Here is a 26,967-nt window from a genome sequence, read left to right on the forward strand (position 1 = left end):
ATGGCCCTGAACAGTATTTCTAAGATCAGGCACAGCACAGAAGAAAGTGGTTTTTAAAAAAGAGAGAGAAAAAGAAAAGAAAAAGAGAGTTAGTGCCCTTTGCCACCCCCTGTGAGCGGATGGAGCCTTGGAAACGGAGGGATTATGTGTGGGTTGATTCTCAGTGGCTTCCAGTCAGTCCTTCTGGGAGAGGAGAGAGTAGTTTCATTTCTTAACTGGTCCTCAGCTGCTTTCAAATGAACTTTCCTTCCTCGGAGGACATTTCACGGTTTCACTGAAGAGGAATTTTTCACTTTCTGTGCTTTCTACAGCAACTGGTAAACTGAGATCTCTAAAAAAAAAGTAAATATTTTAAAATGTGGAAACATCACTTAGAAGCAAGTGAATAAAATTTGGCTGAAGAAGAGTATGTCGGTATCAGATGGAATTAGGGCCCTGTCTACACAGTACTAAAGCTCCAGATGCTGGTGTCAGTTCATTTAAATTGCAGTCAGAGCACAGAATTGGTGGAGCTGCTTCTTTGGATTGACTGGTCATGTGCATACAGATGGTCAGCGCACACCTAGCCTGGATCATTGGTCTGAACAGAGTAGTGAGGTATTGGCATATACAGGAATATTCCTGTAATGCTCACTGAAATACAGTTGGGTGTATTTATTTTAAAAAATTAGTATCATGAATTGTGACATATTGATGAAGGACCTACCCTGTGTTCAGAAGACTGCTAGGTTTAGAATGGTTAACAAACTGCACTGGTGACCCAAGACCTCGTATACGGTGTAAAGGAACTTGCTGATTTCGTGTCAAAGCAACTGAAGTTATGACTTAAGTCAGGGATCGACAAACTTTTTCTGAAAAGGGTCAGACAGAAGATATTTTAGACTTTGTGAGCCATATGGTCTCTGTTGCAGCTACTCAACTCTGCCATTGTGGCTCAAAAACCGCCATAGACTATATGGAAACAAATGAGCATGGCTGTGTTCCAATAAAACTTTATTCAAGGACACTGCAATTTGAATTTCATATCAGTTTCACCTGCCACAAAATGTTATTCTTCTTTTGATTTTTTCAATCACTTTAAAATGAAAAAAAGCATTCTTAGCTCATGGGCTGTACAAAAACAGGCAGATTTGGCCCTCGACTCTCAGTTTATGAACCCCGTGGAAGTCATAGCTTCCAGGAATGTTATGTTTGATGCTGCAATTTTTGTATGTGTAGAAAAACTTGGATGCAAGCAAATTAAAAAGTATGTTCTAGCAAGTTATTTATAAAGATTTGAATTCATGAGATGAAAATAAATATTTCTGGCCACATGCCTCGCCTCAGTGTAATTTGGTTAACTGCATTTAATGGCTTTAAGAAGGCAGAGATTTAGGTAGCAGTATCTGGCAGTTGAGCCTGCCAAATAGGAGAGGAGGATGGAGGGTTTCAAAACCCTGGCACTGTCTGTGAATTCTTAAGTCATGCATTCATAGAATTTGCATGTTCATTTCCTCTTTTACGAAATGTTTGCTCCTGGAATTCTTATAGTTTCATTGTCAGTGAAAACTATTTCTTTTATTTTTTTTGTCACAACCCTATATTATAAATTCTCAAAAGCTGGCACTTCACAGCATATTCCTTTTGAGTGTCTTTAGTTCTGCACTTTTCTACGCCCCCCGTATCTTCTAAATTTAATTCATTTCCAGAAGTTCTGCAGAGAATAGGAGCTATAATAATTCTTGATTACTCCAAATTATCTTATAATTTAATACAAGAGGACTCTACTGCATTAAAAAAAAGTATTTTTAATCTAAAAAAGACCGTTTTTCCCAAGTTTAACTTTATAATGCCGCAGTAATAATTTAACTACTATGTCCTGGTTCTAGAAGTATTTTTCTATCTAAAAAAAATGGTTTTTCCCAAGTTGTTATAATATTGCAGTAATAATTTAACTATTTCATGATTCTAAAAACAACTTGAACATTGACATTTTAAGGTTATTGAGCAGAACATGCCAAAAATTTAGAAATACCTTGAACCTCTCAGTATAAAGTCAATTCTTGACAGTCTTCACATCCACAAAACGTGGCAAAAGCAAAGCTTCCTGTTGGTGTCCTGCTCTACCAAAACCTTCAATAAGAGCACCTAATGAATTGTAGAATCCATTCTGTTTTCATTGTTCCCCACCATGCTAACTATAGAAGCTCCTCATATGCTGATGAAGATGCGTTTCATCTTTAGGACGTCAGGTAGTCTGCTTGCAATAAACATTTGCCTCCTCAGTTGACCCATTGCATGTGTTCCTTTGTAAATCATGAAACTAAAGAGCTAGCGGGAGCATTGCCCCTGCTCATTTAATGTAATCCCTCATTTTAGAGAAGACAAAACTGGCACTCGGAGATCTTAGGATCACACTGAGAGTGACTTACGGAGTCACGATTAGGAGAATCTGGTTCTACTGATTCCCTGCAGTCCAGGGTCCTGTCTAGAACCTGTTTGCTCTTGGGGCATTGTCATGACTAGTTCTCGCTCTCTTTCCATCTTCAAAGTCAAGGAGGTGTCCCATAAAGGCTTTCCTGTTCTTAATCCTCTATCCTGCATAGTTAATGTAAAACAACTGGCTAACAATGAACAAAGCAGAAAAGATAAGGAGAAAATAAGGGAGCTGGATAATCCAGGATCTGTACAAACAATTCTCATACGATCAAGAACTGGTCATTGTGGCATAAGTGATAACTGGTATAAATGGGAAATGAGTAAAAACCATGTGTTTGCCTTCTTTCGGGTTAGTGTGAAACCTATAATATTTTAGTAAGACATCCTAAGCTTTAGAGTTTGTTTCTAAAACCCTCTAGAACTTAAAGTCTAGTTCTAAACTAAAAAAAATCTCCAAGATTAAGCTTAACAATAATCTGTTATGTTTTGAACATTCCTTTTTATCTTTTTAGTCAACTTGAGATGAGCATGTTCTGTGGGAAATTTTTGTGTTATTCTATATTTTTGTGCGCATGAAAGATAGACACTTGTTTTAGTTTGCTGGGCTGCTGTACCAAAGTACCATGACCTGGGTGGCTTACACAGCAGCAATTTACTGTCTCACAGTTCTGGAGGCTAGAAGTCAGAGATGAAGGTGTCAGCAGTGTTGGCTCCTTCCGAGGGTTGTGAGGAAGAACCTGTTCCATGCCTCTCTCCTAGTTCTGGTGATTGGTTGGCAATCTTTGGCATTCCTTAGCTTAAAAAAGCATCACCCTGACCTCTGCTTCATCCTCACGTGGTGTTCTTCCCATGTGCATGTCTGTGCCCATATTTCCCCTTCTTATAAGGTCAACAGTCATATTGGATTAGGGGCCCACACTACTCCAGCATGACCTCATCTTAACTAATTACATCTGCAGTGACCCTAATTTCCAAATAAGGTCACATTCTGAGGTACTGGGCATGAGAATTTTAACATATGAATTGGCAGTGGGGACACAGTTCAAACCGTAGCAACATCTTTCATGGAGACACTGCAAAAAATAAGTATTTCGTTCACTGTAAAGGTTCATACAAAGACATTTCTTGAGCTCAAAAAATTTTAACAGTTCCTGTGTTTGGACACTGAAGGGCAGTATAACACTACAAACAATGTACAAAAGAAGTTTATAGCTCCATTTCTTTAGAAATTGAATTATTATGATGGTTTTGTTTACATACATTTTATAAGCATAGCTGTTGTATGTGGTGTTTTAACCTTATTTATATATGATGAGACCTAATATTAGAGTTAGATTTAAAACTTGAAGTTGTCTAAATTACAAACGAGGAGAGAACCTCGATGTTGAGATTTATGTTGAATGGTTGTGTTTTTTTACGGTTTTAAGGCTTTAAATGGCTGCTCATTGTGGCAGTTCACGCTTAGATTTCATTTCTGTGAACATCAAGGAAGTTGTGATTGGCGTGGACAAATGTTTCAGCATGGAGGGACTGTTCAGTCGTCTGTCAGGTACTTGAAAAGAAAATGATTTTCAGGGGATGTAAGGAGATAGCTCATATTAATATAGTTACTGCACTGTTTCCTCACATATGAAAGAAAAATGGACAGTGTACAGAGGGAAAGAAAATGTTATTTTCATGTACTTTGGTTAGTGTCAATTGCAGTTCTAAGGTCTTCCAGTTGTCTAATGTCTGACAGCTTTTAGATGGAGTAATTTCCTGTATAGAAACAGTACAAGAGAAGGACAAACTAGAAACTGCTGATTTATTTTGCCTTCTCTCCCATGATCGTTGATTTTCTGAGAGTAATCTTGAAAGTATATGCTTAACCACCATTAGTGTAAGGGCTATATACTGTTCTTTCCCTTTTACTGAACACTTGTTCCACGCCTGACACATGTCCATGCATCATTGCATCTAATTCTTTCTGCCATCCTGGACAGATGGGTACAATATTAGCCTCATTCTCTCTATGAAGAAAAGGAGATTTCCAACTGTTGAGTAAGTGGCCCAAGTCACTCAGCTAATAATGGAATTGAGTTTTAAACCTGACTTTCTCTACTATTTGAATAGTAGCTACTATTCAAAGCTACTACAGAAGTTCAAACCTACGGGTGTGCTATTCCATATCGGAGCATTGTGAAATGAGAATTGGAACATAACTTACTCCTGACTTATAAGAAACCTCATAAATAAAAATCAACCATTAGAACTTATTTGTGAAAAGCCTCAATTTTTATCCTCTGATTTTGATGTCTTAGGCCCCGAATCTGTTTCCCCAGATGGTTGAGTTTTATTTACTCTGCATCCTTCCAACTAGAGCTGACACATCTAATAGTTTTTAACGGCCCTGGTGATTTTTCACATTTGGGCAGAGCAGATGTGACCAAAAGGAAAATTACTGATTGATAGTTATTTTTCAAGAGAGACCTTTCACTTTTAAGATGAAGCTGGTAGCTTTTGAAACCGTGATTAGCCCTTGTAGCCAGGGGATGACTTAAGGATTAGGAGGATGAAGTGGATTGTGCTTCTGGTCTTTATTGGACCGGTTTAATTTTGTTCCATCTCTACTGAGCTGGTAACATTTTCTTTGAAATTTCCTGTTATAGGTTTTCCACACTGTCCATTTCTTTACTCTTCTCTCCTGGGAAGGGGGAAAGGAGAGTCATGATTAGGGATGGAGGAAGAGAGGAAGGACACAGAAACAATCTCTGTTGACAAATCCACCCTTTCCCAGGATGTCAGTGTAAGCACACATGGACATGCCCACATGCCTGTTTGCACACACACGAGACAAACCATTTTGGTTTTTTCATAGACTCTAATTTCCAGAAGTGGTGGGTCTTGACTACGTCCTACCCTACCTTTGGAAACTACAGGAGGTGGAGTCTGTCAGGAAGCCTGGTTGCCTCCCTTGGGACTTTTGGCACAGCCACGAGGACCAGCCCTGCTCACAGTAACCATGGCTAATGGCCACTTAGTGTGGAATTCTCCCCCAGAGGTTGGAAACTGCCTGCCCACGGGTTGAATCCAGGACACAGGTGTGTTTTATTTGGAGTACGCAATGTTTTTTTATAAAAAAATAAATTTATTGCCAACCGTTACAAATCAGGGACTTTCAAATAAAAATCTGATTTCACTTTCTTTTAGGAAATCAATCAGTCTAGCAACACTGAGCCTACTTTCCTGCATGACAAGTGTTGAGTGGCTGCTGCCCCATTTAGGTGAGGGAAAGCTTCCAGTTTAGTACGGTCCTCACCAATTTCCTGTTGACTGCTTGTGTTAATTGCCATTTATCACCTCATTTGCACTGTGCTATTCTGGCCCCACTTCACTGTTTAGGTTACCTCCCAGGCCTCTGTAGGCATTTGAAGTCATGATGCTTTACACCTATAGCTCATGCATTGTGAGGAAATGGCAGCCAGCCCATGTTATTCACTCAACTCTGATTTAGATTAAAAAAAAATAATTATAGACGCTCTAATATACATAGTATAAGATTAAGACAAGAAATACATGCCTACAATATTTTGTTTATATATAATTTTTTAAAGGCCATTGAGTAAGAAATATCTCCAAGTATGTATTCGTAGTTGTTTACCCATATCAGCATTTATTTCTAAAAACAAAATGTTTTGAAACCAAGCCTTCATTTTGGGCTGTAAAACTTTTTATCTTACTATTGCCATCTCTCTCTTGGCCTTTTTTAGCTGTGCTGAGATCTTAATACAATTATGCAAACACAGTATTATTATTCAAGCAATTTCAGAGAATGTTTTCATAGCAATTTTAAAAGCTGACTTGCTCTCAAATATATTTTTGGAAGAATAAGTGTATTTCTCCAATAATGTTTCTGATGCTGTATATTTTTATTAGTTGTGTTTGAGTTTGGGTAAAATAAAAGTAATTTCTTTATATAATAATTTTAGAGTGTAATTTTAGGTGGCATTTGGACTGAATACCACTGTGATCATTATTCTCAATTAGAAGTGATTAAGCATCTGAGGAGCAGAACGGTGACTAATATGCTGCACAGAACACATGAGACAAAAGGCTCTGTTTTCAGCTCATTTAAGAAAAACCCCAAAGTTTCATGAGGTCTCCCATTGTGGAGGTGGTAATGGTGATGGTGGTGGCGGTGGCCATGAGATGGGCATGTGGCACTGGTGATGGTGATGGCAGTGGTGACGGTAGTGATGGCAGCAGTGATGCTGGTGTTGGTGGTGATGATAGTGGTTAACAGTCATTTTGGAGATCTCAGCTTTATGGGATTGTCATTGTTTGAAAAACATCATTTACTTGAGAAGACTAATTTGAATTGTGTAAAAAAATCCCGTTTAATGTCAAGCTATAAATTCAGACACGTAGATTAGAAATAGAAATAGAAATATTTAAAGCAACCAACTTCATACTTTAATGTCAAGCCACATTTACAAATATTCCTGGCAGAAGCATATTTCCATGGCTTTGAGAATGTCATTTTTGGCCTGCAACTTCAAGTGACAAGTCAGCATGCAAGTACATAAAAGGCAAAGAGACTTAGTTTTATGCTATTATCCCTCAAATAGATACCAATTCTTTGGATTGTGATTTTCTTGCAGAGCTTTTTAAAAATCAGGTTTTACCAAAGGGTGCTTGTGAGGAATCAATGTAATGATTTGAGTCAAGTCTGTCTTCAGGGCCTGGCATCTCAAAGGCCTTTGCAGTGGTCTTGGGCTGCTTTGAAAACACCGGGGGTGGGGAATTCATAGAACCATGATGGTCACGTTGTGGGTGTTGAGTAAGAGTTAACAAAATTGTGGGAGAGCAACTAGTTACTTTAAATGCATTTTTTATCTCCTGACCCAGAGAAGCTATATCTGAGGGTGTTGCCTCACACAGGTTTTGTGGGTTCAATTTGGTTCTCTGGGTTTGAAGCCCAGCCTTCATGATGTACTTTTCCTGAATTTACCCGCATGCCCAGAACCTGGCACCTTAGGCCAGCTTCATAGTGACTCATTTCCTTTGTTCTAAGTTCAGTTTGCCCCAAACCTATCCTGCTCGTGGTATTTTCCAGGCTTACAAACATTTAGTGGGAGCATCTCAGAATATCACTTCTCTGTCCTTCACCTTAGCATTCACAAATGGTGACCCCCTAAGACTCAAACACAGAGTAAACATTTATAAAAGAATAAACTTCCGTCAATCTTTTTTGAAGGCGTCGTTATTTTCAAGGAACTTTATGTGGATGTTTCTAGGTCAAAAGTTGCATGGGCTGAATCCAGGCCAGAGGAGTCTTTTGTATGAATTTACATGGTGTTGCAGATACTTTTTTCTAAATTGGGGGATATTAAATTTGACAACAATTCTTATTTTAAAAAATAAAATAAAGTAACAGAGGGGGACACGGTGCCTGGTGCTGCTCACTTTAGACATGGTTGTTCATTGTCCAGTTTGCCACATGCATCGCTGATGTTTGTTTGCCTGGCCCGCGTCGCTCGTCTGTATTCCCTGCCCAGCCCCAACTGATCCTGTGTTTGTGGCTCCCACTGTGGACAGCCAGAACACGTCTTGGGATTGGTAATGAGAGCTTGGAGCATTTCTCAGAGCTGTTTGAAGGTAGCGTTATGCCCAGCATCACTGTTCAAACATTAAGCAGACAATGTATTAACTCTCGGTGCCACATTTTCCTCTTGGGGATTGTTTTTCCTCATCTACTTTGAAAGGCTCTCTAGTCAATGGCTTCATGTGTCTTGTAATAGTTTTATTTCATCTTTTTCCAATGAGCACAGTAAGTGTTTCTGCTTAATTAGAAACCCAGCCACAGCTCAGCTACCCGTTTATAGGGATCTTTTAGAGATTCTCTCAACAATAGCATGTAAGTTGAACTCTTTTGCCAGCCCTGAAAATAATGACTTACATCAGGCTAGTCAAATAAGCCAATTCTTGGGCATGGTCCCCCTCAATTTTGAACACCCATTGTCTTAGTCCATTCGGGCTGCTGTAAGAAAACACCATAGACTGACTGGATTATACACAACAGAAGTTTATTTCTCACACTTCTAGAGGCTGAGAAGTCCAAGATCAAGGTGCCTGCAGATTCAGTGTCTGGTGAGAGCCTGCTTCCTGGATGGCTGTGTTTTCGCTGTAACCTCACATGGCAGAAGGAAATTCCTCAAGCTTCTTTTATAAGGGCACTAATCCCATGACCTAATCACCTCCCAAAGATCCTACTGCCCAATACTATCACATCGGGGTTAGGATTTCAACATATAAATTTAGGGGACACATTCAGACCATAGCACCCCTCTTGAAGGAATTGATTTGGGTTTGCATCTTTGTTCCAATCAGAGATTATTTGTACCCTCTCCAAAGAGATGACTGTGTAACAGTTTCCACCTTCTTGGACCATGATTTAATTCCTTAAGTGAAGGGTGACAAGCAGAGTAAGCTGTTCTAAAGATGTGATAGACACCAGAAGCGATGTGTTAGTAGGGGAAACCAAACACAGTAATGGGATTGAGGTGGCATTAACTTGGCAAGAGAACAGAATTGGAGATCTGAAGTCAATTCCATTCTCCACACCCCTCTCCCAGATATTCCCAGGGTTTTTAGTATTCTATTCTTAAATGATAGCCACAGTTCCCTCAGAATGTTGCCGGGCACAGAGACCTACGTGCTGATGGTAACTGCTTTTCCCTCTGTGCACTCTCTATGGCCGGGCCTTTGCTGAGTGCTTTATTCCATTAACTCTGCAAGATAAGTGTTGAGAGCCCCATTTTGCCTATGAGGCAACTGAAGCTTGAAGATATCAAATAGCTGTCCAAGGTCACACACTTGTCAGGTGGCAGAGCCAACGTCCCTGGTTAGTAGTTGGTTACTAGAGGGTCACTTTACACCTTAAAAAAAAAAGAAAAAGAAATGTTAGTATTAAAACAACAGGGTAAGTAATGAAAGATCGATCATTTAGAATAGGTTGCCATCTGAGCCCATGGAAGACAGGGCCCCATGGATGAAGAGTGCATTCTTCTGTCAGAGAGTATGTTCCAGGCTGCCCTAGATGCTGTTCAGCTAGACCAGCAGCTGAGAACATGGCTAGGGAGTGAATGCACTTCCCATTCCATGATGTTTGGCTTTTTTTCTGATTGACTCAGCAAATTAAATTGCTTGCATTTCAAAAGAGAACAGTTTTTTTTTCCATTTCTTTAAACCTTAGCATTTTGTTCCACTGTTAGCTACTAGCCAATTCTGAATTCCAACAATATTATCCACTTTTGCAAAAAAAAAAAAAAAAGTCTTAGAACTTCAAACACGTAAAAAGTAGTTTGAGGATCTTTTTTTCCCTCTCTCTGTTTGTTATTATTATTTGAGTAATTTATTTCTTTTCTTTGTGGCTATATCTTTCTCTGGTCAAGAACTAGAGTTTTAAAAAAGATTTTTCTTTATCAGAAATTTCTAGGGGCCAGCCTGGTGGCACAGCGGTTAAGTTCACACGTTCCGCTTCTCTGTCACCTGAGGTGCACCGGTTCAGATCCTGAGTGCGGATGTGGCACTGCTTGGCAAACGCTGTGCTGTGGTAGGCGTCCCATGTATAAAGTAGAGGAAGATGGGCATGGATGTTAGCTCAGGGCCGTCTTCCTCAGCAAAAAGAGGAGGATTGGTGGTAGTTAGCTCAGGGCTAACCTTCCTCCAAAAAAAAAAAAGGAAAAGAATTTCTAGCTAGAAGAACAATTGTAAAGTAAATTATTGTTTGCATAAGTTTATCATCAAAGAAATGAAAAGATGATAAAGGAATGATGGAGAATGTATTTTTATGACAATAACACATTCCTAACATTTGGCTATAAAACTAATTGGAGACTATTTTAGAGGCAAAAATGTATGGAATTAACATGATTATATAGAACAGAAAAATTCACAGTGGTTGATTTATAATATCATGTGGCATAACAACTCTCAATGCTAAGAGTGTAGAAAAGAAGCCAAGTATGGAATGAAATTGGAAGAGTAACCTTCTCAAAATTAAGCTTTGGCAGGATGAGGGGGCCCATAAGTGCCAAGTTTAACTGAAAGCTAATTATAATGGTTACATTACGAATTGTGCAGAAAGAAGGCGGTTGTTGATTCTGGGGTCTTAGATACTCAGGTGACTGAATTATTTTTACAGAAGATATAAGCATTCCTTTTTGGTAAAGATCATCTCATTAAAATGTGTGCAACAAAACCTTTAAACCTATCCTTTTTAACTGGTATCAAGAAGAAGGAGAAATTATAAATAAATATTTAAAAAAAAAACTATGAAGGTTGTGCCATACCCAATGATTCCAATAAATGGATCGAATTCCTTGGCTTTTATTTTTGCGATTGTTTGTAATCTCACTTAGAATATCTTAATAGGTGACCGCAAAATATTTTAGGGTCTCTAACACAGAGTCACCTGGTAAAGAAGCAGAGACTTGTGGGGCTTCAAACAAATGAGGCCGTGGCTACAGAGATTTCCCCTGTTTCATTGGTAGAGGGCGCTCTTATAAAGAAAATATTGTCTGAACGCTGCTGAGAATCTCACCCAGCTCTGTGACGTCACCGTCACCATGGAGATTCATTCTGGTGAGGGGGAATGGATTCCACGGTCCCGCTTTGGAGATGTGTAAATAGCAGATGCTTTTATTGCCTTTGTTTGAGTCTCTGCCCTTGCGGAGCAACTCAAACCGGAAGCTCAGAGGAGAGGAAGTCCATATTTGTCTGCAGTGGGTTTTTTTTTTTTTTCTCCCTGTAAGCAGCTAGTCTCCTGGGACGAGTGTGCCTAATGACAAGTTAACAGAAAAGATATGAATTCAGATTTCACATAAAGAGAGTCAGAAAACTGAATACGTTTCCTTGAGTCAGAGCAATAATTCAAACTTCCTTTAAAAAATTTTTATTAGACACTTTTTATTATAAACTATTAATATGCAGTCTATGATAACGATTACTACAATGGTTTTATCAAATGAAATATATGATACACAAATGTAAGAGTACATGTTTCTATGCGTTCGACAAAACTTGTTTTCCTGCAGCTTGGTGGTCATGAGCCCAAATGACCTGGTTTCAAATTCTTACGGATCTTCCTTTAAATCTGGCTAGGTTTTTTTATCTGTAAAATAGAGATACTAATAACATCTACCTATTGTCAAATAGTGTCTGCTTCCTAGCAGAGAGGATTAAATGTAATAACGTATATTGAGGATTAAATGTAGTAATGTTTATAAAACTATTCTTGTTGCTGTATCATACCAAAAAGAGAATTTTCATTTTTTCTTTATATTTTCATCATGTGATTACTATGGTAAAACATATTAGAACCAATTCAGAAACTGTAACCAGAAGAATTTAAGTAACTGGACCAAGTTTATGCAATGATTATGGCAAATTTGGGCTCAGAACCCAACTATCCTGATCCTCATTCAAGGGCTTTTTCCAGCACATCTGGCAATTATAATCACCTATGTTTTTTGAGATACAGTGGGTATAGCATTATGCTAAACACCATCAGAGTCTGATGCAATAAATGGAATGTTTTTATTTGGGATTAGATTTTCATATAATAACCAAAGCACTAGGTTTGGTTATTATATACACTACAACTGAAAATTAATTGATAGAATATTAACCATTGTGTGTCATAAACCTCTTTTATGAATTCATGTAATACGCATATGATTTCTTTTCTATTGTAAAGACATTTCAATAGAAGACAGTTTTCTCAGAGGAATACAATTCTCTGGTTCCCACAAAACTAAAAGTTGATGACATATCCTAAGAGGCCCTGAGTTCAGACAGTGATTTACAGAACCAGACCTGTGATGCAGGTGAACCCACTGCAAGTGACTTTTCACAGCATCATTTCAGTGGAAGCCTGATGGAAATCAGAGGCATGAACCATATCCCAGCTTCATGTTAGCAGCTTCTACCAGCTTTGCACCAATTCCCTGGTGCTAATTCAAAGTATGCTTTTCACCAAAATAAATATACTAGTAGAATCCTTCACTCCCAAAATGAGAAGGGCCCCCATATGCTACATTTTTTCCAAATCTACTTAGGAAAGAAGCCTGTTGGTATAGTGCCCAGGAGCTACATACAATGTTTTTTTAAACTTTTTGTTTGTTTATATTAGGTATCCATTTGATGTGTATTTATTTGGAAGTAAAAATACTTTTAGGTTAATAAAAATAGCTGAAATTTATTGAAGGCTTACTCTCTTCCAATTCACAATCTTAACTCATCTAATCCTTAAAAGAACTGATATGATAAACTGAGGCACAAAGAGATTGACATCTAAGTGGTAGAGCTGGGTTAATTCAGAACCTGGGTTTTGAAGAGAGGGCTGTGCTGTTGGGAATTTGTGCCAGAGCAGACGTCTTCGTGATGCTGAAGAACCAGACCCAGCAGGAGACAGTGCCTCTGCCCTGACTAAATTTAGGATCTTTAGAAATAGGACATGTTTCAAGCTAGCTGACTGGGGTTTACTGACTTGCCCAAGTCAGCAGTGGTAGCAGAGAAAGAGCTGTGACTCAGCCACCTGACTCCAGGCCCATCACAAAACCACTGGAAGGTAATGCAGGTCACTCTCTGCTGAATTACTATTTCACAGCGGTGTGTTAGGAATTCTCTGGAGTGTAAGTCTGGACACATATGTAGGAAGAAGAAAATGTGAAGGGTGAGAGCAGTCGTATTCTTAAGGCCTGGCACATTGGCTGGTGAATAATAGATGTTCAATAAACATTAATTGAATGATGACTAGGGGTTCAGAGCAGGGGTGAGTCATTTTGGATTGGAGTGGATAGAGAAGGTAAGGCTTGAATCTCCAACTGAGTCTTGAGTTGTAGAAGGGATTTGAATAGGCAAAGAGTTAGGTCAAAGGGGATACCAAATAGAAAAAAAATTCATACCAGAAACCATGCAAGTAGGAAGGAAAAAAGCCCTTTTCCAAGAAGAATAAGTAAAGCAGATAAACTGGAACATGTTTCAGGTTAGAGCATAATCCTTGCTTACATACATCTGTCCATTCATCAGTCCATCCATCCATCCATCTATCCAACAGGTACTTGCTAAGTATCAGGTGCCGTGTTATAGCTATTTTACTGTTGGCTGGAAAGGTAGGTTGGAACCAGATTTTGAAAAATCTGGAATGGCTAGCTCAGAAAATGAACTTTAACTAGATCATGGTAAGCCATTGATATTTTTCTGAGCCTTGGAGAGAGATTTTGAAAGTTTACTGAGAAAGAGTAGATTAACAGAATTAACAGGATGGACTGGAGAGAAAGGAAATGGAGATGAGAAAATCCACAAGAAGGAAATATCAAGGTCCACAGGTAGGAGGATAAGCTCTGGACTGACCTGTGATGGGGCTGAAGGGAGGGGGCACAGAAAAAGGCCTGGGTTTGAGAGATGTTGCAGAAGCAGAATTTATGGCCATAGGCAATGGAGAAGAGTAGGTACTGACAATACTAACTCTTTTGGGGGCCAGGAGAATGATGGTGATACAGGAAAGCTTGTAGAGGAAGCCACTGCTTCTCCACTAGTTGGATGTCTCTCTTTTCTCAAACTTGATATCTCTGCCTTTGCATCTTCCCTGTATCGAATCTTGGTGGATGCTTCCAACATATGATACCTACTGAGCAGAGATTTCGTGAAAGAATAGGTCAACCATCACTATCTCATTGTAGCAAGGAGCATGTTTTTTTGTGTGTTTTTTTTTTTTTTTTTTGCTGAGGAACATCTGTTTTTTGCTGAGCTAACATCTGTTGCCAATCTTCCTCTTTTTTTACTTGAGGAAGATTAGCCCTGAGCAAACCTCTGTGCCAGTCTTCCTCCACTTTATATGTGGGTCACTGCCACAGAATGGCTGATGAGTGGTATACATTCACACCCAGAATCCGAACTTGCGAACAAGGGCGGCTGAAGCACAGTGCGCCAAACCCGATCACCAGGCCACGGGTCTGGCCCCAAGGAGCATGATTTTTAATCCATAAATGAAACTTATTTTTGAGAGCTGGTTACCACACTGCATTTTGAGAACCTCAAACTTAGAAAGGAATAAAACTGTGTGGATATATAAAATTAGATCATTCTGCAAAACATTGGTTTAGCATTTCTCTACCTTTTCTAAGCCTTTGATATCAGAATGTACAGTAATGCCTAAATGAAAATTCTCAAAGTATATTGGTCTAGAGAAGAGGGTTGTAAATCTTCCTCTGTTATTCCTTTTTGTCAGATGGAATACATTATAGCTACCTCTAGATCAATGATAGAGAGTGAAAGCATGGATAATTGAAGTGCACAGATTATCCAAAATCCATCTTCATTGTAACGTTGCTTTTAAACCTCATTTGCTATCACATCTTTTACCAAGGCTTCTAACAGGGAGCAATTTTATAAATCTGTATTTGGTCTACTGACCATACCCACCTTCCTGGTGGGAGGTTGTGAGCAGGGCAATAGCTAAATGATGCCAGAGCAGAAAGCACAGAAAACATCTCAGTTTCTGATAGCTCAACAAATTATTTGATTTCAATCGCCGAAGACTGAGAGGTAAATGCATACGTGTTGCTTGGCACTGAAATGACTTTTCCCTGTCTTTTTGTGCTGGACGATGACAGTTACTTTTCCTGAACAGTTGCGGCATTCCTTTTAAGTTCTTGGAATCCTAGAGTTGGAGACAACATCAAAGTTCATCATGTTTCACTTCCCACTTATCAACAGAATTGGACCTAAACTGTCCAAGCTGTATCGTTGTTCTGTTCTCTGAGTCTCAGGCTTGGAGGACGGTCATTGATAGATGATGGAAAGCAGTTGGCTGGCAGCCTGCTTATAATGTGTTATGGCTTTAATAATAGCTATTTGTCCACTTAACAGTAGCATAAAACATGCATATGTAGATGAATGTGATCTGGTTAGCAATCTGATATTCTAAAATGCAAACAATGGGACTATGTGGAAAGAAAGAACAATTTCCTTTGGAAAATAATATTTTCTGTCTGTCAGAGATTTGTCATCATAATGTGTGGCACAGAGTCTGACACAGAGTATGCCCATCATAAATGTTTGAATGAGTAAAAACATTAGCAAATAAATATTTATCAGCTAGAGAAATATGGCAGCCCAGGAGGGGAGTGGGTAACTGTCCTTTCCTTTGTGTGTTTTCGTCTATGGCTGTCAGCACAGTACCAAAGGGAACCCTGTCAAATGCTAGTCCATGAGATGCTGTGTCAGAAAAGGATTCCAGAATCAAATAAGTTTGGGAAATACTGGATTTTTCTATTTCCTCTTTGGAGCTGTGGTGTACATTAGCACAGTAAGTATTTTGAGAAGACCAGAAATACAGAAACTTGTTTACGTTAGTTAAACTCAGTATTTCCCCAATCTATTTGGCCTTGGAACCCTTTTTTGCACAAAACCTATTAACCTCACATACTTTAGGAAATGCTGCTTTTTAGGATTAATTGTTTACATTTTTACCTGAAGGAGAGCCAGGCCTGCATGTCTGATTCATTTTGGTATGTATATGGTATATGTTAACTGGCATACAGTAGTCACAATGAAGGCTTAACGCATGTAAAATGAAAATGGCCTTTATGGGGTTGTTGGGATGACACCACACTGATCAAGAAAGCTGGAGTGGGGGTGCTGTCTCATGAAGGTAAAGATGAACAGATCACGGTTGGAATCTGACAGAAAGAGGCGTGAAATGGAGAGTGGGTTCTGAATTCACTGTTTTTAACCCTAGTAGAAGATCCAGAGCTTCTGACGACCACTCTTGAAGACCTTTGTTCCTTCTTCCTCGATGATGACAACGTCCCTTGTAAATCACCTATGTTTTCAAACTTTCACAGACAGAATGAACACTGATGACCATAGATGCACCTCATTCATACTGAATGGTTATTATCAAACAGTTATAGCAATTTCATTCTTCAAACTTCAGCCAAGGGGTTCTTTGGAAATGGGAGAGTATTTGGAAAGACTATCTGAAGCCTACACATCATTTCCTTTGGGGACCCTAAATAATGCCGTGTTCTCCCAACTTTCTGCTGTAAGGCTTGCAGCACCTTTGATCTGTCAGGGTAGTGCTACCAGGGATTGACAAAGAGCAGAACCCCAGAGGTGCCTTGCAGATGGAACTACAAACAAGTAAGAGAAGAGATAATACTAAACATGGGCCAAAAAAATCTACCACCCCAGGAAGGTTTGTCTGTGGTCCTCCGATATCCAAGGGAAAATGCTATTAGAAAGTCTATTTCATACAGCTCTCAATGGGTGTCTTCAATTGGCCACTCCAAGTGGTCAAAGGAAATTGAAAATAGATAGAAGTCAGCAGTGTTGCCAGTGCCTTCTGTTATTATTATACATATTGTGAACAAAATATTACACCACATAGCCAAAGACAGAGAGCAGTGTGCTTGAAATTATTCATTTTGATCACATCAACTTGAAAAATGACACTTAGCTCTGTTAAAGTTCTTATTGGAGAATAAGATGAGTAAATATCAAAAGCTTGTTTTAAAACTTTTATTTTGCATGACTACAAGAAGTCGGGCAGCATGGGAGTTTCCAAGTTTAACATAGCCTGAGTGGCAGGTATACAGTTGCCATAGTCTGCATATCTAAATCTCAGCAATAACTTAAAATTTCTATTATCCTTTTATGAAAGTTTCCATTTTTGTTTCAACTAGAGTTAGAAGGCATCTAAAGGAGATCATTATATTCGTATTATGCTACAAGTATTTTTCTTCACTAATTACCCCAAACAGTGATCATCATGTGCGAACTATGACATCAGCTACTAAAAAACATATTTGTTGCTAAAATCATGTGCTGACTTTTACTGCTGTCGAGGAATATTACATTCAGAGGAATAAAGGGGAGCTCCTTTTCCACATGTTGTTGCATTCGCTCTGTTATGAAAATAAAGGGCACTTCATAGCCTATTGATATATCAAGTAATAAATGTGACAGTTCCCGGTTCTATTTTCCTTATCCTGTCTTCCTGCACAACTGAAACATAACATGTTTCTTACTAGTAACAGATGCTCGAATCCTTCTTTTGAAATGCCTCTGGAGAAGCTGCCGGTTGATTCCATTAGCCGGGAAGTGGCTTTATGCGGACGTCCACTGGCAGGGATGCGTTGGTGTAATTGCTGTTCTGCTGACCCCTTGCTGAGTGCTATGCTTTTCTCTTGTAGGTGGTGTGCCTTCAGGACTTTTTTGGTGACGATGACATTTTTATTGCATGTGGACCGGAGAAGTTCCGTTACCAGGATGATTTCTTGCTAGATGAAAGTGGTAAGGAAAAAAAGTTCAAAACCAGGGGAAATTTGAGGCAGCTTTCCAAAATGAGCTGCACCAGGCCAAGATTATGTCAACCCCAAAGCTACCAAATCAGTTTCAGACCCTCGACCAGCCTGTCTTTTCCATATCTCAGATTTCTTTTGATTTTTTTTTTATATAGAAAACAGATGAAATGATCATTGGAAAGGTTAAATCATTTAGAAGAATAAATTACCAATGGCTAATTTATAACCATTTCATAACTAAATTGATGTTCTACAGAAAACCGTGGTGCAGATTTCTATATTTTTAATTGTATATTTTTCTCAAAATTTATAGTTGACAGATTTATAAGCATAAAATTATTGAGTGTGTTTCTAGGCTCAGCTTTCATGTGGCGTCCTTTAGTTCCTAACTGGGAAAGTGGCCTGGTATCCCTTTTCTTTTAAATATTTCAGAATTTGTATGTTATTAGCATCTGTGAGGGATCCAAAGAGAAGAGGGTAGTGGTCCTTCCATTAAAATGAAATGTGATTGTCTGTGATTGATAAAGAAGAGACAGTTGATAAAGAGGGAAAGACATATCTTAGGACGTGAATATGAAAGGTTGTGACTTCAAGAATGATTTTTTTTGACGCTATAAATCACCTCAGAATCTAACAGCGTCACAGAAAAGATTATTGCACTGAGCAGAGACCTTTCTTTGATAATATTGCTTCTAGTTCAATGAGGGAAATATTACACATTTATTGACAATTCAAATTCCAGATAGTTGGAAATGCTTTTTGAAGTGATAATGAATTTTTTGCTTAGATGAATGCAAAAAAAACCAAATTAATAAGCTTTTGACAAAGTAGATAGGAAATTTTTGAGCACTAACATAAGAGAGTAGGTGATGTAATGAATGCAGTGGTCCCACTCTAACACTGCTGATGTACATTCACAAAGAGTATCTATATTATTTGCATATATACATAGCTACATGCGTTTAAATATGCTACAAAATATGCTAGGGAGGTCATTTTTAAATGTAGGCAGGGATAAGAAAGAGTGCCCCTTTATCATGAAAAATTCAAATGCCCAATAAAAGTATATACGATATGATAGATAACATGATAGAAGTGTCCTTTGAAGAGATTTGAGTTGTTTGGGTTCGAAGGTCCTAACTGGAAGACTGGTTTGGTATCTCCTCTGAATAAGTTTCCTGTAAATACATTCTATCTTTATCTCTGATAGATGTGTCTTTTAGGGACAAAGATTTATGTAAATTTGTCACGCATACAGTATCCTTGGGGAGGGCCTCTCCCCATCACACCCCTTTTTCAGGCTATGACAGCGTTGCCATTGTGCAGAACAAGTGAATTGTTTGGAGTCAGACAGAAGAGCCGACAGCAGTTTTGAGAAAAATAAACTGCCTTGACTTTCAATTTAAAGAAAATAGTTGCTTCTGATAGAATGGTCCGAGAGAACAGATGTGTTCTGAAATGAAAGTTTCATTTGTTGCTTTGATATAGGAAACAGCCTGTCAAACTCAAACTGGAATAAGCTCAGTTCCAGATTAGCAGTGTTGGCCTGGGATCCCCAAGTCCTTCGACTCTATTGAGCCCCCAGGTAGACTTGGGGCCTCTCCTCCACCTAGCCCGGCTTGAGAGGCCGTGGGGCTGGGCTTTCCCTGCTGACGATGTGCTCTCAACCCAGGATGCTGCAGCCTACTCAGATTCACCTGGGATGATGGGCTTGCAGGCTTTCTGAAAAGGACAGGGGAAAATCTCCTGTGATTTCCCTTTAGAATCCTTTCTCATTAAAAAGAATACACACAGATATCTCTATCTATCTATCTATCTATCTATCTATCTATCTACACAGCAGTCCTTGTGCACATTTTCGTCAGGACACCTTGCCAATAATGTATGGTTTGGCTATTTTGAAGGACCACTTCAAACTATTTTAGTAAGAAAGTGAGAATTTCACATCCTTTCTCCTGATGAATATACCCTAACCATTTCTTGGTGTGAAATACATTTGCTGAGTAACAGAGTCCTCCTCCATCCTGGAAGAAACACGTGGATTGGGGGAGGGGGCAGAAAAAGAATCTAAATTGGGATTTTACTTCCTTGGATGAACTTACCCTGAGACTAAATTCACACGTTGACAACTGCAATTTCCCCGTTGCTTGTACAGCATGTTCTTGTGCTAATGTATTAAAATTTGAGTCTTTTTAAGTGCTCTGAGCATGATTTAGCCCAGCTTATCCGTACTTGCTAAATGGTATTTACACATTGAGGCTTCATTTGGCCTGTACCGTAGCAACTTCCTAAAAGGAGCATCAGCAGGGGGTACAGACATCCTAAGAATTAATACTCGTGCGGGGCTCTGGTTGATTTAATGGCACCAAGAAGTGGTCTTTTGCTGCAAGGCAGCGTTTTATTTTATCTTTCAAAATTAACCCAGCTCCCAGTGTGTTCAGGATTAGCAATAATGCATCCCCCTAATTACTGCTGGGAAAGCTCCTGGAGACAGCTCTTAAGGTCTTTCCAGTCAGGATTTTTGCCATTATAGATGTGCATGTCATGGGGCGACACTGGAGCCAGATCAATATTAGAAACTGTGAGGGAACCTCCTTCCTCCCATCAGTTTTCACATGGAAAAAAAATGCCCCCCTTTTTCCAGCTCAAAATGTAACCATTTTAGCAATACCGTCATCAATCAGTGGAGTCTTAGCACCTTTGAAAATGGTGGATACAGCACTATATATAGAGATAGACAGGCCAGCAGATCCTTTCCCTGCGTGGCTTGCTGTCTAATTTAGAATGATGAAACATAGTCAAGGAAAATGCCAAATTGGAGACAGGAAGCTTAACATGGTTTTGCTGATATATTGATGATAAACTGACAAATTTGTGATTTGTTGCCGTGAAAAAGGGATGGGAGTTTGTTGAGAAATGCCTACCTCATACCTGGGAGGGACAGTGAACTCCTTGGTGATGAGCCTGTCGCAGGATGTCACCTGTCTGGCCCCCCAGCCCCAAAGCCAATGCCCCCCAAACCTGCTTGGCCAGTTTCTTCACCCACTCACCTCATCCCTGCTGCCTGCTCAGGAATCTAAAATCTTTCATCCTCTTTTTTTTTTACCAGTTCCTGAGTGCTCTTGATTCTAATGTTAATAGGCATTGCTTCAAACCTACTTAGTTCTTTTGCTTAGATGTTGTGTGAGGTTCCTATGCCTGCCATAACAAAGTGCCACAAACTGAGTGGCTTAAAACAACAGAAATTGATTCCCCAACAGTTGTAGAGGCCAGAAGTCCAATGTCAAGGTATAGGAAGGGCTGTGCTCTCTCTCAAGGCTCTAGGGAAGCATCCTTCTGTGCCTCTTCCTAGTATCTGTCGGCTGCTGACAATCCTTGGCATCCTTTGGCTTGTTGAGCATCACTCCAACCTCTGCCTCTGCCTTCACGTGGCCTTCTTCTTTGTGGATCTGAATTTTCCTCTTCTTTTAAGGACACCGGTTATACATTTAGGGCCCACCTAATCCGGTGTGACCTCATCTTAACATAATCACATCTGCACAGACCCTATTTCCAAATAAGGTCACATTACCAGGTACCAAGGTTAGGACTTTGCTCTGTCTTTTTGGGGGCACACAATTTATTCCACAACAAATGTTGTTTGAAGTCATGCAGATTTTATTTGAACTTGAGTTACAAGTAAACTCATTTTTACTTGTTTGTTTGAGCTCCCTTTAGATTTGCACAGTTATAGCTTTATATTAATTAGTAGAACACATAAACGGCAGAGCTGTGACAAGGCTACCCCCTCATCTGACCTTTCCTAGATAGGGTCACTCACCTGGTGGATCAGAGGAATGCTGTGGGATGCTCTAAGAATTTCACCAATGCATTTGTCAGAGCCCCTCTTGAAATCCCTTTGACTAAGACGAAAATATATCTGAATGATATGGGTGGTTATATTTTTAATTGACCGAACCGTCCTGTCCAAAAGGTACTGATTTATAGGTTGCTGTTGAATATGCTGGAGGAGATTCTATTGGCCCATAAGGTCCTGAAAGGAGGGACTGTTTGTTTGCTGAGAATCACATCATGGGGTTCTGTCTTGGATTCTGTATATTTTACCATGGTTAGAAATGCCCGTTTGAGAATGTGGATGGTATGGATTAAATCTGGGGGGGGGGGAAGGCTAATATGGTAGAAGACAGAATGAGGATCTGCAGGGATTTTAACAGACGGATTGTATCTAAGAAAATAAGATTGAATTAGTATAAGCAAAAAGTAGTGCTCTAGGAATTTTTTATTAAAAACAAGCCAACTCTACAAGCTTGGTTGGGAGCAATGTAGTTTTAATAGTAGCACATGAAAATTACTTTTAGTTGACAGCAGGCTTGTTGTAGGATGTGGCTCATTTGCTGTATGTATGTAGGCTGTATGTATGTTTTATAATATCGTATGTTATAAAACCTTTCAGCTTCTCCGATTGAAGATGGTGGATGTTGACTGAAACAAAAAATTAAAATTAAACATGTTATTAAAAATTCACAAAACTAGTATAGAAGTATAGTATAGTAAATATAGTGTGAAAGTACAGAAGAAATTTAAATAATTGAGCTTTCACATCATGTTTTTTGTAAGTTGGTAGCATTTATACTTCTGAAGTTATGAAAGTTTAAAACTGCACTAAGGGGCCTGGCCCAGGGGCATAGCGGTTAAGTTTGTGCCCTCCACGTAGAGGCCCAGGGTTCGCCAGTTCGCTTCCCGGGCACGGACCTACACACCACTTATCAAGCTATCCTGTGGCAGGCATCCCACATGTAAAACAGAGGAAGATGGGCACGGATGTTAGCTCGAGGCCATCTTCCTCAGCAGCATTGAGGTGGATTGGCAGTGGATGTTAGCTCAGGGCTCATCTTCCTCAAAAACAGAAAAAAGTGCACTGAGACTTTTGGGATACTGTGTGTGTGTGTGCACACGTGTGTGTCTCTGTGTGTGCAAGCATGCACAGTGTCTTATCTCTGGGGAATGAGAGCCCAACTTCTGCCTGCACTAGACAGGCCCATCTGGAGTACAGTGTGTATGTGGTATGTGATTCTAGAATGGATACTTCCTCAGCTTCTCTTATGGACCCCCATGGTTTTGGGGACCCAGGATCCGCTTGGTGAATGCTTCTAGAAATGTTCTGTCCTGACCTCTTTCCAGGGACCCCTATCCTGAACGGGATGAGACGGAAGCTGCATCAGGCACCCTTCACTACAGGATCCTGATTGCTTTCCCCGACTCTGGGTGTTAAGAAAATAGGGTTGGAACGTGGAATAGTAGAAACAGCATTGGTTTGGGGTTGGAAGACGGGTCTAGCGCAAGCTCCATGTCCTGCTTGCTGTGTGGTCTCTGTGTCTTCAAGCCTGTTTCCTATTCTGTAAAACACCTTTTTTTCCTGGGTTGTAATGGACCTCAAATGAGATAATAAATGTCAAAGCACGTTCAAAACTGTGTTCCTTATTACTTAGTGAGTGATGTTAGTGACTGACGCCTCAGCTGAAATCTACCTCGTAGTGGATTGCAGCTGGACTCAGCCGTGTAAATTCATTTGCAGGGCTTAATTGGAGACAGATGTCACCAAGATTTGCTTTTGGTGCTCTTTAGAACCAAAAAGCGATTATCTATTGCTTTCTTCCCACTCTCAACTTTTATTCCTTTGGTGGAGGTAAGAGGGAATTAAGGGACCTTTGAAGATATGCACCCTTCTCTGGAGGGAACCTGTGGAATATTAAACCAAACCACATTTAGAACCAGTCAGACTTCTAAAACCGACACTGTTCAGGAGTCCCAGCCCTTTTGTCCCCAGTGAATTGGGTCAAAGGGATTTTTGATGGCCTCGCTGCTCTGTTCTGGGGCTGGTGATCCTGGGAAACCACAAGCTTATTGGCAACACCAGGAAAATGCTCAGAGTCTAAAGACCAGGACTCCTCACAAAGTGGTTTTTGAACTACTGCTAACAAAATTCATTCATTCTTTCATGCATCCATTCATTTATTGAATAAGCTAAGCTAACTTACCATGTGCCAGGCAGTGTGCTAGGCACAAATAACTGTCGACAGTAACACTTACACTAAACATGACCGTTCATATGACTTTTAATATTGCTTGTGTCTAAGGATGTCAAAGGATCTTAGGTACTGAACTTCGACTTAGAATATTAAATATTGCTTACTGCTCTCGTGTATTTTATCTCTTTGAAAAAATGTTCTAGTAAAATGATTAATGGGTCACAGCAGGCTAACAATTCTTTATGGATTTAAATTTTAATTGGATCATATGCCCAGTTTTAATTGAATCTATGGGCAGACTACTTTGAGATGCATGGCACTTGATGCTGGAATATTTTATTGTTTCAATAGATGTTAACTCTAGGAATGTTCTTATTTTTAAGAAGACATTATAGCTGTTTTGTTGAATAATTGCCAAGTGTCTGTGACATTTTATTGTCCTATAGAAAATCTGTTTTGATCATTCCTGATCGCATTGATTTGTAGAATGCAGCCTGATGTTTGAAATAGAGGGGTTTGGGGGTCCTGTTTGTTTTGAGTTCCAAACAGAGAGCACATGGTAGTGGGCTTTGCTCTTGTCAGCATGATCCCACATGCCTCTTAGCAATGGAGAAACTACAGAGGTGCTGGAGACTTTCTCTACCATAGCTACATTTTAGCTCATGCATAAATATAAAGTTTTCCAGAACATAGTGATATTTTCAATTTTAACCCACTGCCAAGCTATAGAGACACATAGAGTATTGTACTTTGGAGACAGACTCTAACTCAAGCCAAACTAGTTCCTTTGCTACAAATAGACGATTTTCTACTTAGGAAATCACGACATTGTATAACACTTGCAATCTTTTCTTTATGCTTCTCTTCTGGTCCTCATGGGCTTCTTTTTATTGTGTTCAGTAACAGTGACACCTGAATTGTTGACATGGAAAAATCCTACTAAATATAACATTGAAAATGAATCCTGTACACTAAGAGTCTTGGAGGTCATTAGTTCACCCTCCCTCCCTTTGTAGAAGTCCTCCCCACAGCATTGCAACCCCAACTTGAACCCTCAGTTGATGACAGCTCACAACTGTATAAGAAGGTCAATTCCACTGTCCATTAGTGCTGATTTGTAACAAGTTCTTTCTTATACTAAGCCCAAATTAATCTCTCTCTACCTTGTACACAGTGGTCCTAATTCTGCTCTCCAGGGTGATGATACCACCCACCGCCTTCATTCTTAGAAGATGAGCTTTTCTCCTAGGCCACTGGGATAATCAGAGTCATTCACTATAAACTATTTATTTTCCTTTTCTTCTAGACCAAAAGGTCCCTATCTCTTCACTCATCTTCTCCCCTCTTCTCCTCTTTCAAGGAAGAAGGGTCTCTCTTCCTTTCTATAGGCAATGATAGTGTTCTTGAGTTTGTCTTCTCTCTTTGTCTTTGTAGCCCTGCCTTATCAGTGCTCCTTTCCCATTGTTCTTGTGGATTTGTTGTTTTTAATCTATCTTTACTGTCTTTTTCTCCTCAACACACAGCCATGCCTGAATTTCTCCTATCCTAAAAGAGCCTTCAGTCATCTCTATCATCTCATCAAATCACAATGCCCTGGGGGGCTGGCCCCATAGCCTAGTGGTTAAGTTCGCGTGCTCCGCTGCAGGCGGCCCAGTGTTTCTTCAGTTCAAATCCTGGGCGCGGACATGGCACTGCTCATCAAACCCCGCTGGGGCAGCGTCCCACATGCCACAACTAGAAGGACCCACAACGAAGACTATACAACTATGTACCGGGGGGCTTTGGGGAGAAAAAGGAAAAAAAAAAAATCTTTAAAAAAAATCACAGTACCCTTTCTGTCTCTGCCAAATAGCTTTAAACCCCCCCTAAAAGTACTGTTTTTGAGGCCTCCCCCTCCTCATCCTTACTCATTGTTTTTTACCTTTGGGTAAATGGTACCTTGAACCCACAAGAATTATGCATTTTTTCATTAAAAATATTGTCTGGCTGTGTCCTTTTAAATTTATATAGTGGCGGAAGTTCTCCTTTTGCCACTGAATGACACTTAGGCAGTCTCAAGATTTTTCTGTTCCCTCCTAAGAAAGTAGAAAGTATTAGACAGTCTTCAAGCTACAAATCACCATCTCAATTCAGAAGTGAATATACCTAGTCCCACACACTAGTCATTCACACTTGGAGTTCTTTTTCTATACCTGTCCAGGGCCCAATGTAGTGAGTCCTTTCTCTGAAGGAAAAAGATAGGGTTGATGCCCTCTCTCCTTTTCACTCACCTCTTCCCTGTTGTTTTCCATCCTTTCAGGATTGGAATAGGGAAGGGGAAATGGAGCAGAATGATGAGAAAGGGGAGGTGGAAAGTCCTTTCTTGACTGTACTCTTGTAGATGGCTTCAGGCTCATTGGGTCAGCAGATGTTATATGAAGCCAACTTCTCTTATAGATGTGTTCGTGGGTTCCTCAGGGACTCTCACAGGGAACATTCCATTCTTCTTTGATCTAGTCAGTTCAGTTTCTTCCAGCTTTGGATGTTTCTCCCTCAGTCTTTGTTTTCCAAAGCTCTCCCTTTTGGCCTCAGATGATCCTCTTGGGAAGGATTTAAATTAGCTTCATGCCAACTCACTCCCTCGCATCCATCTAAACACTCATACATCCTTTGCCCCAACGATAAGCCACCCACTGCAACCAGGCCTCCTTTACTCTGTTGCCATAGGTTCTCTGGCAAGAGCCAAACACTCAAGCACCAGTCTATTATTTCCTTCTGTCCTCACATGACACTGACCAAGCTCTTCAGATCTCCCAGTGAAGCCCCAGCTGAGGTGAGGGGAAGCATCTCCAGTCTTTTGGAATGAGGGAATTCATAGCACAACTCTCTCTAAGGAAATTTTTCTCGCAAATCCCCTTTCTCTCTAATAACTTAAGCCTTTTATACCTTTGAAGTAGGGAAGAAGACTAAGGCCTAAATTATTTATTTATATCTACTTCAAGATTTCTGGAAGGTAATCCATCTCACAATTCACTTTGGTTTCTAATACACATTCCCTTGGAGTCTGGGTGAAAATTCCATTTTCAATCCTATTACATTTGTAACTGCCTTCCTCTCCCACCACATATGTAATAGTTCCACTAAACAAAGATAACCTTTAAATCACTATATCCAGTGTTCTCCATTTT

The 26,967-nt window shown here is 39.7% G+C and overlaps 1 protein-coding gene across 3 annotated transcripts in view; it reads left to right on the plus strand.

Moving 5' to 3' along the window:
• DCLK1 (doublecortin like kinase 1) overlaps nucleotides 1-26,967 on the plus strand; it is a 320,917-nt gene that overhangs the window by 149,976 nt on the left and 143,974 nt on the right. For all 3 annotated transcript variants that reach the window (XM_046664669.1, XM_046664671.1, XM_046664670.1), the window contains exon 4: nucleotides 17,661-17,760. In XM_046664669.1, coding sequence (XP_046520625.1) covers nucleotides 17,661-17,760 — 100 coding nt within the window. The remainder of the gene's footprint in view (nucleotides 1-17,660; nucleotides 17,761-26,967) is intronic.

The sequence above is a fragment of the Equus quagga genome, chromosome 6, assembly GCF_021613505.1.
Source record: "Equus quagga isolate Etosha38 chromosome 6, UCLA_HA_Equagga_1.0, whole genome shotgun sequence".
NCBI classification, from domain to species: Eukaryota; Metazoa; Chordata; class Mammalia; order Perissodactyla; family Equidae; genus Equus; species Equus quagga.